We start from the raw sequence: 17053 nt of genomic DNA on the forward strand, positions 1-17053 counted from the left end.
GGATTTTTTTACCTTCTTCTGAGGCCCAGCTTTTGACACTTGACGCATCCTCATACACGCTAGGTCAATTACAGTAGAAATAATTCACCCAAAAGTAATATTAAGTTATTGTTTAAAAGCATAACAAGTATAAAGTACCCATTGCTTAAAGCAAAGGAAAAGACAAAAGCACTTACTAAACTTCCTACTTGAAAATTAGTTAGTTAAAATTGGTTACTTACGATGTGGAGTGTTCATTATCGCTTTCGGCGGCCATTGAAAGCGAAATTGACCCTCCTATTCAGATCTATTGTCATTCAAATGTGTCAGTCAACGAAAAAAAAAAAGAACCGACAGCCAAAACGGCCAGGTTGGCTTATCACTGATCTTCGATAAATGTGCGTAGCATAATGCCACAATGATTGAGGCTTATGTAAACAACGACGTCTTTAGATTCTCCTACACATCTCTTTGTTTTCTGTGCCAATTACTCATTTTAGATGTGGCAGTATTCCAGTGCACTGTCATGTAGGGTCCGTATTAAGAAATCATTTAATGAAGCTGAAGAGGTTGACACATGCCGTTTTACAAACATTCTTTTGTCATTCAAATGCACTAACCACTGAAACAAAAGAGAACTTTGTTTTGGTGGCCAGTAAGGTTCTGGTTTTTACATTGCACAACGTAGTGCACGTGATATCTGTGCCACTGTCAGTGACATCTGCGCCACTCTAGTAGGAGGGGGGGGGGGGGCCTGAGCACGAAGTCATCAGCGTAAAACTACACACGATATACTTTAAAACTAAAACTGCTAAATTGTAAGAACATGCACACTACACTTGTCGCAAGCGCCCCCGTCATCCCGTCTTACTAAGTCAGTCAGATAAGAGGCGGATCCGAGAGTCGAAAACCAGACAAAACTGAAGCCTTGACCCGACAAATCAAACAGATTCACTTTGGAAAGTGTATAGAGAGACACACTAGCACGGGTCCCCGCTTGACTCAGCTGAAACATGGCTGGAACGGTATTGCTATGGCATTACATGAAGTCACGTGGGTCAAAGTTGTTGATATTGGCTAAATCAGAAAAGGCAGCGTAACGTGCGCCATCCATTTCACTGGCCAATCGGTTATCTGCTCTCAGTTGGTGATTACGTCCTCCAATAGATGAGCCGCACTCTGGACAGCGGCCTTCTTCCATAGCTCCACCGCACTCAGTGATACAGTAGATATGACCTGTGGAATCAAAAGTACAAGCTCTTGCCTCAGCCTTAGATCTCCCCAGATGCAGGATCAGAGTTCAGGGGGCATTTTCTGAAATTGATTGTCTGTATACCAAGAGACGAGTTATGTTAAAGTTGTAGAAAGAGTGCAAAAGGACACTTCATGACGCTTATTGAAATCGGCGGGCATCTAATTACTTGAATTTCTGGACATATCTCTGGTACTGAGGTGAAGGTACATTTTATTTAACCTCGGAAAGTTCCTTTACGCTCTAGAGGGTACTCTCCCAGGAGCTCTCATTTTACCCGCCCCTCCCCCCCCCCCCTCCCTCCCCTTCCTTTCCTTCAGTGCTCCGTTTTAAGGGTATTTAAAGCTACCTGAAGCTACACAGAATGGAAAAAAGTCGAAGCAAGGATGTGACGTCGCTAGGGATCGAACTTGGGACCTCTCGCACAGAAGGCCGCACTCTAACCAACTATGCAATTCTTACTCCTCCAACCCTTTTGAACACACAAGCACGAATGAGTATCGAAACGTGCGTCTTGAGTCGTAAATTCGTAAGTTACATTCAGTACTCTTCACTTCGCTTCGCTTTTATTGTGCTACCTCACAAAGATATATTGCACAGTGTCAGCGGTCTAACGGTTTAGAATTACTAACAATAATACGATGCTAAGGAATCGTGAAAGGCTCCTGGGCTAGTAGATAAGTCGATAATAGATTGAGGTAAACTGTTCCAATTAGCTTCTGCTTGTGGTAGAAAACTGTATTTATACAAATTGGTATGAGCTGAGAGTGGGATATAGTGTTTACAATGTGTGTGTCTTGATCTCCTGGTGGGCTTCTGCAGTGATTCCAGGAAGGGAAGTGCAGCCAGGTTATTTAAGCCTTTGTTAAAGAGAGTTAACCGTCCATTTGTCTACGAAGCTTTAGAGGTGACCAACCAAGTTTTCTTTAACATCATTGACATAGAACCAGGCTAAAAGCTTTGATTCATAGTCAGAAAAGACAAAGCGTGCTGCTCTGTGTTGATTTTTTTCAACGTCACCGATGAGCTGTTCAGTGTGGGGATCCCAAGCACTACCGGCGTATTCTATAAGTGGTCTGACCAGACTCACGTACGCTACTTCTTTTACTGCTGGGCCCGGTAGTTCAAAAGCCGATTAACGCTAATCCCAGATTAAAAATTAACCAAGGAGTTTATTTCTCTACTACTAAATGCTGTTCAAAGCTGTTATTCGGCAAAACTATACATTAGAAGAAGTCAATCTTGAAAAACAAAAATAAGCAAATGATACTTTCATCAAAAAGTTGAAAACACGAAACAAAAGTTTAAGTTAATCCTGGATTAAGTTAATCGGCTTTCGAACAACCGGGCCCTGCATCACAATAGTCTAGCAGTCAAGACCACAATTTCAGGGGAATTGTGCGTTTTTTGATAAAAGCATGAAACTTCTCACCAATGTCAACCAAGGGACAGTTAACAATTTTGGGTATAGAGGCATGGCTGAAATGTCCTATCACCGGAATAAGCTGGTTTTGGGAAAAATGCTGACGTTAGCAGTTTTCGTGAGAAGGGAGCTTAAGCACGCGCGTTTTTGAGGCGCGGACGGCAACCGGGAGAGAACATTCCGCTTGCCAGGACAGTGGTGTCTCCCAGATTTTTATAGTTATCATTTCTAATGGAGAAAAGATACTTAATAATGTAAGTGTGGTTGTGTGAAGACAAGTTAAACGGGAAAACAGCTCACTTTCGGTTGCCGTCCGCGTCTCAAAAACACGCGTGCTTAAGCTTCCCTTATTTGTTTTTAGTGTAGAACGTGGTTGCATTAAAACATTTTGGTGAACGGCGTGTCAAGACTTCCAGAAAATATCAAAAAAGAATTCAAGCATAGCATCACCAGGGATTTGAATTGTAATTTTGTTGATCACATCGTTTCGTGTAATTTACGACATTTGTCCAAATTTTCGCAATACTGTTTCTCTTATGATAGAGAAGACAGAGATTTCAAAAATCACCGTCAGTAATTGCATAGCAATAAAAACAAACTACGAATTCACAGCTCTACTGAATTTGATTTATGAGAGGTGCAATGATCCTTTTGTTCCCTTTATCGTAAAAAACAAACGAATGCAGCAATAAAATTTAATTCAGTTTTCAAGGTTGTCTGTGATCTTTTGCATCATTTTGTTGATTGGTAAACACCTTATATACGTTGAGAATGACCCATTTCACACAAGAGGCTAGAAACATGGCTTTGACCACAAGCGCACAGGGGTAAACTACTTTAACATCTTCAGTTCCCACGGCCTGCTCACGTTTGACCTTGTAGCTCAGTCGGTAGAGCAGCGGTTTTTTTTCTCTGTCCTTGTGTGGGCCTATTTCCATCAGTAGAGCTAACGCTTACAAGGTTCATATGGGGTAGAAACTTAGCACTTCACATTACACTCTAAGCAGTTAAGTCTGTGCACTGAAGGTTTGCTTTTGAGCACTTGCCCAAGCCTCTGCAGGCTTCCTTGCAGGAACAATAAATGAGCTCATATATAGCAGCATTGCTGGGCTTGTGGAAGTGTTGGCCACAAAGGTTTCCGTTGACAATTCCTCTCCCATCCCCATTCAGCAGGACAAACATGACCAAAAATGGCTACCTTGATACAATGCTCGGAGGATATGTTGCTTTCAAGCTGCAGATGTTAAGGGAATCTTATCTAAACTACGGGAACGCATGCAAAATAGCTGCTGTCTTGCCTTATAGATCCACAGACTTGATGATGTTTCAAGGTGTAGACAGGCCAAACACGACTCCTATTGGTCATGATAGGAAATTCAAAGACCTCAGATTCGTTTATTATGGTTAATTGTCGCAGCCTGATATGATAATCTCCCGGCCGGTTAGGTTTGTAAATCTGTGTAAGAGCGTAGAAAACAGGAATTCGTGGCGGGTTTGGTGTGAGGGATAACCATTTTTTACTCATATCATCAGTTTGGTCTCCGTGATGGAGAGCATCGATAAGTTCTTTGGCTTTTTGAGAGGTTTCTGATGCCATGGGTAATGTAACACGAGAGGGTCAGATTCTCTTATATGAGAAAGAAAACTATAAGCCACTTAATTACCCATGGCATTAGAAACAGTCTCAAAAACCAAAACAACTCATCAATGCTCTCCATCACGGAGACTACATTGATGATATGACTAAGAAATGGTTATCCCTGACACCAAACCTGCTACGAATCTCTGTTTTCTACACTCTAAAAAAGATTTGCAAACCCAACCCAGTCGGGAGACCTATCATATCAGCCTTTTTCCACAGGCTTAAGAGGCGTTTACTTTTTGTACTTAGCATGTACACGGTTCATTCGGCGAATGAGAGGACGTAGTTGATTGTTTAGCCATGGAAGCTTAGTTATCTTTCCCACTAAGTATTTTGAATGGTACAGCTTTGTCAATTGCTTGGTGGATTGCATCCTTTAAGCGTAACCAGTCCTCTTCTATAAGGGTGGAATCTGAGAAGGAATTAAGGAACGTATTTTTAAAGGTACGCAAGATACTACGTAGGGAGTCATAATCACCTCTCCCATACAGGTAGGTTTTGCGTTTGGCATGCCCTTCTCTTAGCTGGTCGGGCACAATTCAATGTGCAGGAAATTACATAATTCTCACTGAGTTCAGCAGGTGATAAAGTCACTGATAAGTCCTGGTCTATTTGACAAGATAAGGTCTAAGGTGTTGGCTCCGCGAGTCCGAAAAAGGATAAGTTGCTCCATATAATGATCCTGCGTGATGTCAATTAGGACAAGTCCATCAGAGTTTGAGAGATCGTTCCCATCAGTGTTTAGGTGAGTTATTCAGTCTATCTTTTCAATGGAGGTCCCCCAAAATGTGAAATCTAGGCTGGTTAACAGATGGGTGAGATTTATTAATAAGGTCGAGCTGCTTTCGTAGACTTTGCATTTCATCAATAGGTTGCTGCGAGGTACGGTAGAAACTGCAAAAGTACTGTGGTTGTCCCTTTAAGAATATTTTAGCCCATACACTCTCAGATGCAAAGTTTTCCAGGTCAGGACAAGGAATAGGGTCCAAGGCAGATTTTATTGCAAGTAGAACACCCCCTCCACTGAGAGACCTGTCCTTCCTGAAGATGGAGAAGCCCAATTCATGAGTTCAGGGTGCAGTTGTCACATCTGAATCAATCTTTGTTTCTTGAATAGTAATGACATCCGGTACTTAGACTTCAATAAAGCCTTGTAGATCATTCAATTTGCCACGAATTACTCTTCAAAGCAAAGTAGCATCAAGTCATGCCTGGTTGCAATGTGAACCTCAATGGCTAGGGTAATCTTTCCGTGTAAGGTAACTGAGGGCAGTTTGTTGATCCTTTGCGCGTCGCACGTATGAAACATCCAGACTTTTTTCACTGTCAAGCCAACAATCCGTCATTTGTACAAATCTATACGCTTTATTTTCACATGTGGAAAAGGCTTATACAGCCAATCAGAATGGCGTACAGCTATTTCACATGTGGAAGTATATCCAATCAACGATAGCGTAAAGGCGTTTCCATGCCAATCACTCGTGCATCTCGTGCATCTCGTGCAAATCGTACTTTGTTATTGAATTAATAAAATTTGCATTTGGTTCTATTGTTAGTGAGTTTTTGTTTCTACTTTGCGTTCAGAAAACTATTTTGATGAAGATTCTCGTCTTATGTGTAATAAACAGTTCACGACATAGAAAGTGCCTCGTACAGGGTCTTATTCACTCGTCGTTTGTGTCAAAAACCCTCACTCGCTCGTTTCTCGCTCGTTCGGGTTTTTGACACAAACAATTCGTGAATAAAACCTCGTACGCCGCACTTTCTATGACGTAAACTATATATTCTGTACATACGCGGGGGATCCAATGATATCTAGGGGGGGGGGGGGGGTTTCGACCCCTGGGCCGAATCCCTGTCGGGGCAATAAATTTAATTCGAACAAATTTTAACTTGTAGTTAATAGCGGAGCTCAGGCGTGCGAAGCGAGCCAGCGTAGTACCATGGGTAAGATTTTTGGGGAAATCTATCCGTGCGAGAAATTTTGGTTACGCCGTCACGCACGTCCGTACGTCCGCCCAACCCTTACAGAGACTGTCGGGGTGAAGTTGGGTAGCCAGGACAGCCTCGGGGGACGGGAGTGTTCGGGCAATTTTCCTTCGCGGGAAATCGTGTGGCAGCGTTGCATTTGGCAACCCGTGTTTTTCTGGTGGGAAATCATATTAGTGACGAGCAACGGGATAAAGAGCAGGAAAGAGCACGAGAGAAGAGGCCACGAAATTTGAGAAATTTAATCGGAGAAATTCTCAAGAGAGGCCGAGGAAGGAGAAGAAGAGAAAAATTCAATGAAAATCAACGTTAAGCTGAGAGAAATAGAGCGAGAGAAAAAACACTTAATAACAACGGTTAGCTTTGAGGTAAGCTTAATGTTTTCCTTCTTTAATAATAAGCTTATTATAACAGGGACCACGCAGGGGGTGGGGCTGAGGGGGCTTTAGCCCTTTCCCCCCCCCCCCCCCACGTTTTTGGCATATTTGTGTAACCAGTGACTTAAAACTATCCATGATATTACTAGGTGACCCGTTTAAGGATTCTTGTCAGTTTCTGTCTTAAGCCACAGTTAATAGAGGGGACTGGTTTTGGAGCTAGGTAAACATCAAAGGAGGAAACAAAGATGCCAAGATTTAGGTTGGAAAGTCCACCACCGTTCACAATCTTTTATTTTGCGCTCATACACTACGCATGAATTACGTATATGACCAACACGTTTCTATTGCTTAGTTCCTCAGTACGGAGTAAACAACTATTGTGTTTTGTGCACGGTCACGTCCAAAAAAGAAAAGAAAAACCTACAACAAAGAAATTTGTCGGGTTTTATAACCATTCCCCTATATTAACTATCATAATGCTTAAGCTAACCTCAAAGTCACATCACATAATTTTCTTGTAAAATTGTAATGTAATTTGGAACTGGAAAAAATAAAATAGAATAAAATAATTATCATGTTATTCTCCTTAAAACTGCGCGTACGTACCTTTAGGACACTTGAACCAATGTCCTTGTGTTAGGCCCATAGCTTTGACAATTAGATCTTTTTCTTGTCGGGTCACGTCCTGGTAAAACACCGTTAGATTATTCCGCTGTCGGATCTTCTCAATTCGAGTGGTGTAGCGCTCTCGGTCATCTTTGCCTAATAATTTATGAAATTAAATAATTACACCTCAAACGAAAGTATTAGCATTACCATGTAACACATTCACTTAAAGTCAGTAGCTTCTTTATTATTTGTAACTTTTGTAGGGAGAATAACAACAATTTTGGTGGAAGGGTACCGCAAATTAAGCCGCGTTTCTGGTTTGTGTCTACGCATGCGTCATACAAAATATTATCCCAAAATTATAAAAATTGTAGAAAATAAATGAATATGGTCAAAAGTGATTAGCGCGAACTGTTCAACTCTGAGCATCCGAAGCAAATCAAAATGGCAAACCCGAAGTAGAAATAATGTTGGTAAGTAATTTTGCGAGTCGTTATTTAGCTTCTATATTAATTCCTGAAACAGAAATTCATTTCATTTTGGTTGTAATTTAGTGTTCAGTATTCACCTCGCCACATCCGCAAATCAATTAACTATTCACCACCATTCACACCTACTTCGATGAATATTTGCTATTAGAGAAAGCAATTGCCTGGAAATGAACCACAATTTTACAGCAATAACTAGTTTGAGCTGTGAAAGGATCTCCTTGCGGATTTACAGCTGAACTATTGCAGGCGACATTCCTCACTTTATGGATGGGTAAATTGTTTGTAGATTCGAAACAAAGAAGATGTTATTGCTTTGAGAAAAAGGGCGTATCCCCTTCTTCATAGTGGGCTAAGGTTGTAAACATTATTTCACACAAAACGGTTGGGATGGTAAAAGTTTCGCCCCTTAAAAATAGTTAGACTTAGGAAAAGTACGATCTCCTTTTACTAGAACAAGAACAAATGAAGTCCTGCAATTTTCTCATAATATGTGGTAAGTGGCAAATTTATCTTTCACAAAACGAGCATAGCAAATTGTTAAACGCTTAACGGTTTGACTTTTTCCCAGCTATCAAAGCGCATGCGAATTAAAGTTCCACTTGTCGGAAACTTAAAGTGGTACTACGACTAAAAAAACAATTCTATTTTTATCTTTTTCTATGTTAACTAAACACTAACTTACCCAAGTTTTAAGTTTTGATTTTGAAAAGACACCTGTTTATTTTAACTGGAATTTTCTTATTTATTGGTCCGCCATTACTAATTTTAAAATCTTGAGAGAGCTGGGTCGAGGAGAAAATGACGTCAAAGACTCACTAGTTTAAGAATGCAATTCGTGTGTACGCGGCTGAATTAATATGCAGCACGGGAGTTTCGGGCTTTCAGACTTTTAAACCTGTGTTTTGCAGAGATAATGAATTGTGTTTACACGCTGAAATTTTAAGCTAGTGTGTAAATAACGTCATTTTCTCTAGATCCAACCCTCTGAGGTCCAATCGGTCAGTTTTGAACGTGAGTAATGGCAGACCGTGAAATCCAAAACTTACACTCAAAATTAACAGCCTTTGGATAAAACTCAAAATTTTGCCAGCTAGGTGTTAAGCGAACACGCTTTCAAAATCTGAAGAAACAAAGAAAATGATTTTTTGATCATAGTACCACTTTGACTGTCATTCTTTACTTCTATTGTTTTTCCATTTTTTGTTTGGTGTGCGTTCTTTGCTTTTAGTTTCGATCATAACTTGTAAAAACAGGTTGGTATGAAACGTTGCCTTCTCCGCAGGCCCTTCTTGAACGCAAATCTTTAAATAAATAACGATGATTTGAGAGACGTCTGGGTACGAGACCGGGAAAACGGCATAAGCAGCACATCCTCGATAGAAACCTAGTGCTCTTATTCTTGGGTTTCACTCACCTGATCCACAGTCATGTTTTTCAGCGACAACACAAGAGAACGTTTGCATAACAATAGAATTCAATTCCCACAGGATTGGGTCGGGACACCACACATGGCCACCGTTTCTTTGTTTGGGACACCAACATGGCGGCCGTGACGTCATGTGAAACCCGAGAATAGCAAATGGCGATAAAAGCCTAATACACTTTTGCTGTTCGTTAACCGCAAAGGGATATTCATTCAAGCGAAAACACATTGTCATTAAAGCGAACAGGCATGCAATAACACGAACAGAGTTTCAAGAGTGCGATGGAACGTTCATTAACGTATTTAGCATAGAATTTGACAATCATTAATATGCACGTTTATGTAGATTCATTAGCGTCTTTGTGCAGTCAATCAAAAATTCACAGATACAATAACGTTTTTTTGGACATTCATTAGTGCACAACAAATATTATCCGGAAAGAAGTGTATTTATCCATGAATTTCTTCCCTATTTAAGCATCTTTCAAGATAGGTTTGCATGTGGTTGTACCACTGTATGCACTTTTGTGGCGAGATAGCATTTATGTTTCTTTTAGTTGGTTAAAGAAGCAATATTTTTCTCAACTTTCGGAGTGGAAGGCCTTGTCTTTTTGCTTCGTCTCTGTCTCCTATTAAACATTGCTTGTCGGGAAGGGAAAAGTGACCCTTAATAGCTTCCTTTAAGCAGCTAGTGGCCTGTTTCACCATGTTTAGAGATGGACATGTAAGCTGGAAGGGGCTTAAGCTCGCTCTTGGCACCTGGATTATTGGCGTTGCAATGAGTAGGTACATTGTCGTAAGTTAAGAAAACCTGGTCGTTTGGGGGTCTGCACAGAAAAGTCTTGGAATATCTGGTAGGTCATGCCTCCTATTTGAGCGGAATGGTGCACCAAACCAGCTCTTGGGGATACAGCAATCACAATGGGTACATTTCTACCACGTTGCCCGCAGATAGACGCATTCATCTATAAAGACGCAATGACCAATCACGCCTGTATTGAGAAACCAATTGGCGAATTCAAAAAGGCTTTCAATCACATCTGGGCTGTTTCTATCAACTGGTAGAGGTCTAGCCAGTTTAAAAGGAACCTCCACTCTCACTACAGAATAAGTTTAAACCGAAGGAAATATGTTTACAAAAACGTTTTGGAAATTTGTTCTTAAAACAGTGTTTATTTCAAGAAAAGTGAATTTTAAAATCGCTGATTCACACTTTCAAATTTCGCGGGCGCAGCCATCTTGAATAATTGTGACGTGTTACGGTTGCCCTATACCCTGGCTGCCAGAGGTTTTTCTCTCTCAGAGCGACGGAAAGGCGAGGAAAAACCCCTGGTACAGGCCGTTGAGTTCTTTGAGAAGGCCGGTCCAATGGAATGCCGTTTCATATTCCCAGAGTCAGATTTTGACCCTGGCAAATCGATTGGTTCCAGGAACTTGTCAGTTCTAATGAGTACTCTGATTGGTTTAGCAACAGAAATTAGTTCAAACAGGTTTTAATAGGCCATTTCCGGGTTCATGTCTGCCTCCCCTTCAAAGCGAGTCTACGTGCGAAGTTTTTGTTATGAAAATTAGTTTTCATTCATATTTAAAGTAGAAGTAATTACCATCACAAATACTTCAAACTTAGACTCGCTTTGAAGAGGAGGCAGGCATGAACTCGGAAATAGCCTATTGCTGTCAACCAGATTTCTCGTGTCCACTGTGGCCATAATCGAAACGCTGCAAAGTTCGGAAATTGAGGCTTTGAAGGCAGAAAAAGTTCACTTGGGTTCTACATTTTTTGGTTTTGTATATGTCCGCCAAAACTCAACTTCGAAATTTGGCATCCAAATTTCAAATTTGAGTTTTATTTTCATAATCGACATAGAAGTTTTATATGGAACATTGAAGTTTTGAATTTGACATCGAAGTAAATAAGACGACTGTACCGTGGGAACCAAAGATGCTGATTGGTAGGTTATGTCACGTATCAATTAACTGAGTTTTTTCGATGTCAATGAAACGGGACATGGAAGCGAGGTTCTCAACCGCCTATACCAGAGGTTTTTCTCGCCGCTTCGGGACTCGCTATTCCGTCGCTCTAAGAGAGAAAAAGCCTCTGGCATCCAGGGTAGTTGCCCTATTGTTCTGACACAAAGAGCTTTTGTCTAATAACAATAGGGCAACCGTAACACGTCACAATTATTCAAGATGGTGGCGCCTGCAAAGTTTCTAAAACTTATTTTGAAAATGCTTTAGTTTAGACTGACTTGACTGTAACGGTTATTTCCTGTGATTTAAAGTTATTTTTTGTTGAAGTGGAGGTTCCCTTTAAAACTGACAACCATACCATGATCAAGTGTCCTTCTTACCGTGCGGTCATGTATTGGAAGCCTCCGTCTAAGTTCTCTGTTGATTTCAGTTAGCGTTAGCATGTAATTATCGTCTACTATGTCATTTAGCCATTGCTTTATATCGGCGTCCACTTTTACGTTGTTACGTCCGCCTCGTGGTCCCTATGGAACTCTGCCCTCACAGGTGTACCGTGTTAAGATACCCCTGGACGTAGAACGGTTTTCACCCAATGTATCAGCAACCATTAGATCATCTTTTGTGTGATCTTCCTAGGCCCTCCCAAGACGTTCTCGAACTTCGTTCGGAATTCGGTTTCTTTGAACAGGCATTTTACATGTACATCTAGTCAGCTGTGCAAACTAGAGGCAATGTAACTGAAAGTGACTTGATATTTATACCTAACTCAAGATATGTTTTTGTAAAGAGTCATATTCACGGGTTGTAAAAAGTGTAAAGAAAGTTGAAATAATACAATTCCAAGAGGAAAAGTAGAGTCACAATGTATTGCGCCAATGAATGTCAAAAAACGTTATTGCCTGTGTAGGTATGTGAACTTGTTTATCGATTGCACAAAGACGCTAATGAAAGTTCGAAAACGCTAATGAACCTGCACAAACATATTCATGATTGTCAAAATCTATGCTAAATACCATAATGAACGTTCCATCCCACTGTTGTAGTAGTAGTAGTAGTAGTAGTAGTAGTAGTAGTAGTAGTAGTAGTAGTAGTAGTAGTAGTAGTAGTAGTAGTAGTAGTAGTAGTAGTAGTAGTAGTAGTGTCAGAGTGCAGTGATACCATAGATAATCTTTTAATAGATAGAATGGTACTACAGGACTGTGTGTGAGGAAGAAGAAACATCAGTATAGCCTGGATCGAAGTGAAAAAAGCCTACGATTCAGTAGATCATGGTTGGCTATGCAACGCTATGTGACTGCACAAGTTCCCCGAATGGATCAGTGGCACTATAAAGAACATATGCCCTTCCTGGAACACCAAGATCATCGCCAGAACGATGAATGGGATTGAGATATCTGAACCAATCCGCTTCAAGAGGGGTCTACCTCAAGGGGATTTCTTATGTCCCAGTTTCCTTATGTCCCAGAGTATTCATCTTATGCTTGAATCCTGTGGCGTGGATGCTACGAGCAACAGAGGGATACAAGTTAAGTACGCCAATTATTGCAAAAGTAACAGATCTGCTGTTTATCTACGACCTTAAAGTATTTGAACAGTCTCAAACCAAGTTAAATTAGGTACTTATGTCAACTCAAGAAGCGTTGAAAGATATTGGTCTTGACCTGAATCCAAAGAAATGCTCAGTAGCGAATGTCAAAGGTGGGAAGCAAGTTTTTGATGGAGGTAAAGTAAACCTGGAGGGGACAACGGCGATTGCAAGTTTAAAGGAAGGAGAGCAGTATAAGTTCTTGTGTGTATTAGAGAGCCTAAAACAGAATGACACAAGGCTTTGAAGATTGCTGCCAAGAAATACATCCAGCGAGAATCTGTCATCTGGTCTAGTCCACTTTCGGACTGGAACAAAGTCAAGTCCACAAATGAATTTGCCCTTCAATGTATTTGATGTGGACCCAAACATGGCCTCTGGCAGAGCTCAGACAAATCGACCGACAAGTAAGGAAGATCATCGTCGCGAATCGTCGCGAATGGAGGGCGACACCCAACAAGTTCAAATGCAACCCTTTACTTGCCAAGGAGCATTGGCGGAAGAGGCTTAAGGTCAGTTGAACAGGAATACAAACTGACTAAGATCAAAGCAGCATTAAAGATATATAAAAACCCCGATCCAACGATAGGAATTGTCCGCATGTTCGACGAGAAGGCAAAAGAGCGAGAACATCAGTCCTTTGCTATCGATGCTGTCACGTTTGCTAGAAAATTTGATCTTGAATTGAATCTAACGTATCATCGGTCTTCGTGCTCTAAAGTGGGAGCGGATGAAGTCCCAGGCATGCAGGTCAAAGAAGCCTTGAAGAAATCAGTGGTTAGCAAGTTAAAGGCAGAAGTAGAAGACCAAAAGTGGGAAGGAAAGCTACTAGCAAGCAGGTGGAAGGATGAAGCCCTAAACAAAACTGGAAAACTGCACCGACCCACATGATGACTGGCGTTCAAGACCTGTACCAACAGCTTATACTCACAATGTTGTACACTGGGAAGAAGATTAAAACAACTAATCATCAAGATTACACTTGTTGTATGTGTGGCAAGGGCCAAGGGAGTGTCGCGCATGTGTTGGCGGGATGCAGTGCTATCGCTCAAACCAAATACCTAGAAAGACACAACAGCGTCCTTAGAATCCTTTTCTTCGAGATTCTAAGCAAATACAACCTACTACCAAGAGAGGAGTATACGTGGTATAGATGAATCAGTCCAAAGCCAGTCTACGAGAACGAAGAACTCAAAGCTTTGTTGGATGTACCTCTGTTTGCCGAGCAAGTAGAAGTTCGAGCAAATCGCATCGACGCGCAAGTCATTGATAAAGTAAAGCTAGAAGTAACCCTGATCGAGATAAGGACATAAAGTTTCTCAGCACAACATCATCATGAATGTACTGGGTGGTTATTCAAAAGAGGTGAGGAAGTCAATCAAGTGCTTGGTGGGAGACACGTGTGACTTGGTCCTGAAGCAGATGCAGAAAGCAATGCTATCATGCACTCTGAATATTGCAAGGAGCTTTAAAACTTCTTGAAAACTGAAAATTTTCATAAGAAAGGCAAAGATGAACATTTAGATATGCTTAAAGGCCGTACATATTATTAGGGATTTTTACCTTCTTTTACAACGATCTATAAGAGAGAAGATTTAAGATTTTTAAATACACAGATCAATGGTTAGGATTTTTACATTTAGATACTTAAGATATACTATTATGTAGAATATATAATATCGATACAGGATTTTTTTTTTGTAGGGATTAACAGGAATTGGTTACGCTTTTTGGGAGCCCAAATTTTGGAATCAGTTTTCAAACAGATGTTTCAATAAACTGCAAATAATAATAAACAAGAAAAAGAGGTTATGAACACTGAAAGCAGAGAAACCAGTCAAAAACAAGTGAAATGTGTCATCTTACCAATGGCCTTTTCTGAATCCAGTCTTTTTTGAATTCGATCAAGTGACGAGGAATAGACAGCAACCGAACTGATGCCCCGAACTTTAATTTGCATTTTAAGCAACTTTACGTCAACAGCTAGCTGTGTTCGGTACATCTCTTCGTTGAGTTCTTCCAATTCTTGTTCACTGAAACGAGCCCGAGTTTCCATTACACGCTTCCGAAGTTCCTCCACCATTATTTGAATATCTTCTTTCGTTTCCAGTGGGACATAAACCAGATGGCTTTTTGTTGCTCTCTCACTCTCATCTTCAATTCCCTTCTCAATCTTATCTTCGAGCTCCTGAAGAAAAGGCAAAAAGCTGATCTGATTCTCGTAAACATTTACTTGTTCGTCAGTAAGGCTGGAATGTTCAAGAGCCCTCATGAGTTTTCCCTGGTCGTCAGGAAACTTCACAATCTTTCGAGCCTTCACTCTTAGCCTGCTTACTACAGCTCTGCGCTGCTCTTCACCAAGCAAGATCTTCTTCTTTATCTTTTCGAAGTCAGCGAGGATCTTCTTAATGATGTTGCCGTACCTCAGGCTGGTGCGAATGGGAGTCGAACACTTTGGGCAGCACTTAAGCTGTACATCAACAGCTTTTCCATCATCTGTTTCCTGTGCTTGATCCATCCAATTATCCATCATTTCTACTTCAAACAAGTGACCACAGTCGGCTAATTCCACAAACCGTGCATTCGGGTCGTCCTCGGTTCCGAAGAAAATCTCTGTGACTTCGTCCTTGTGACACACTCGGCATTTTTTGGGGCAGTTTTCCCCGCAAAGACCAATGCATAAATGCTTGCAAGGAAGGCGTTTTTTGCAAGGTTGATCACAACGCTTACGATTGCAAGGCTCGGAGCATAGCTTAGTGCATTTGTGATGCTGACATTTCCAGATGCATGGCTCATTGCAGGGTTTGCAAGGTTCACCGCATTTCTGCTTGCATTTACTGTGTTTGCAGGAGTTTCCGCAGGACTTCTTGCAGGGTGGGCAGTTTTTGGTACACGGCTCAGAGCAGCGTGGCCACAGAAAAGGATTCGGGTACATATGGATCGGCATGGCTGATGAACACGGCCCCGCAAACAGCTACTGCAGGTACCTAACGTATATTAAAATATAAAGAAGGATTAAACACGCACTACAAGAGAACCATTAAGACTTCTAACCTTTTGAATAAGTCAATTTTTCCCCAAAGCCCTTCGTTTGCCAACAAGGTTTATTCTACAAGGATATGAAGTGATTTGAAAGGTAAACTTCCTGCATCAAGCCTTTAGACTGCAAGATAACGCGTAACTTCCAGTTCAAGACATTCTCTATTATTTAAAACAAAAAAAAAAGTTTAATGAGCCATCCCAGTGATTTGGCCCTTTAAGCAACATGACACGACACGTTTCACAATGAATCACTCCCTCTGGCACAAAAGAACAGAGCTCACTGTGAGAGTTGGTTCACTGGACATATTACGCCCTGGCCAAACATTACGCCCAACAATTCTGCTCGACGCAACAATGTTACAGTGTTTTGCCACTCTTCCAACAAAGTTGTGTCCTGAATCGAGTCACGTCCGTGCTGCTTGCCAATAACGAATCGCTATATTTTTTCTAGAACATTTTTGCAGCAAAGATGGCGAACATGGACGAAAAGGAAGTCATGTTTATTGATGAATAGCCAGAAACCTTGAACGGGGAGGATGAAGCAAGGCCATGTCGATCTGAGGGACACTTTTAGTCCCCTTTATCATGATCGCTCTCTTTTAAAATTTCTGCAAATGATCTGTGCTTATTCTCATCATCTCCTGAACGCGAATGTACCGGCTTGCAGAGAACATACCCTGTTCTACACGTGCTCTTAATCATTCCTTGGTTTTTTCCTCGGTTGAATCTCAAAAAATAGTTCACGTCATTGTAATTACTTCGCGACTATTCCAAGCTTTCTAAGATGAAAGTGGTGTGGCATTCCCTGAAGAATGAAACTAATATGAGTCACGTTCAATTTAAGGAGAAAATGAAAATTTATCCCCAAATCCTGACTTCCTCCATAAAACCTCAAATTTGTTTGTTTTACGTTGTTATTTTGCTGACGACGGTAAAGAAATAGACAAAAATGAAAAACGCACGCGCAGAGGGTGCAAAGCTATTGTTTTTGCCCTCTAAACATGCAAAATTGTAACGTTCTTGTTGCCGTCGCCGTTGTCGTTGCTAAAGCTCCCTAAAGCCTGGTTTTCACTAGCTACGCAAGCACAAGCGCAAGCATAAATAGCTTATGCTAAGCTAGTGAAAACGAACGTCGATATAAGCATCAAAATCAACCACGGCGTCCGCCATTTTGTTCAAATTCTCACACGTGGGGAATCTGAAACGAATGCTTTAATTGGACAGACGTAGCAAATTTCCTTGTGCTTGTGTTGTTTCGTTTTCACAC

At 41.0% G+C, this 17053-nt stretch overlaps 1 protein-coding gene across 1 annotated transcript in view; it reads right to left on the reverse strand.

Moving 5' to 3' along the window:
• Window positions 1-1018: 1018 nt before the first annotated feature.
• The window catches only part of LOC138043555 (NFX1-type zinc finger-containing protein 1-like), a 40026-nt gene continuing 23991 nt past the window's right edge, over window positions 1019-17053 (reverse strand). The window contains 4 exon segments of the mRNA XM_068889887.1: window positions 1019-1215; window positions 7272-7427; window positions 14611-15651; window positions 15654-15731. Coding sequence (XP_068745988.1) covers window positions 1019-1215; window positions 7272-7427; window positions 14611-15651; window positions 15654-15731 — 1472 coding nt within the window.

This window comes from Montipora capricornis, chromosome 3 (genome assembly GCF_036669925.1).
Source record: "Montipora capricornis isolate CH-2021 chromosome 3, ASM3666992v2, whole genome shotgun sequence".
Lineage (NCBI taxonomy): Eukaryota > Metazoa > Cnidaria > Anthozoa > Scleractinia > Acroporidae > Montipora > Montipora capricornis.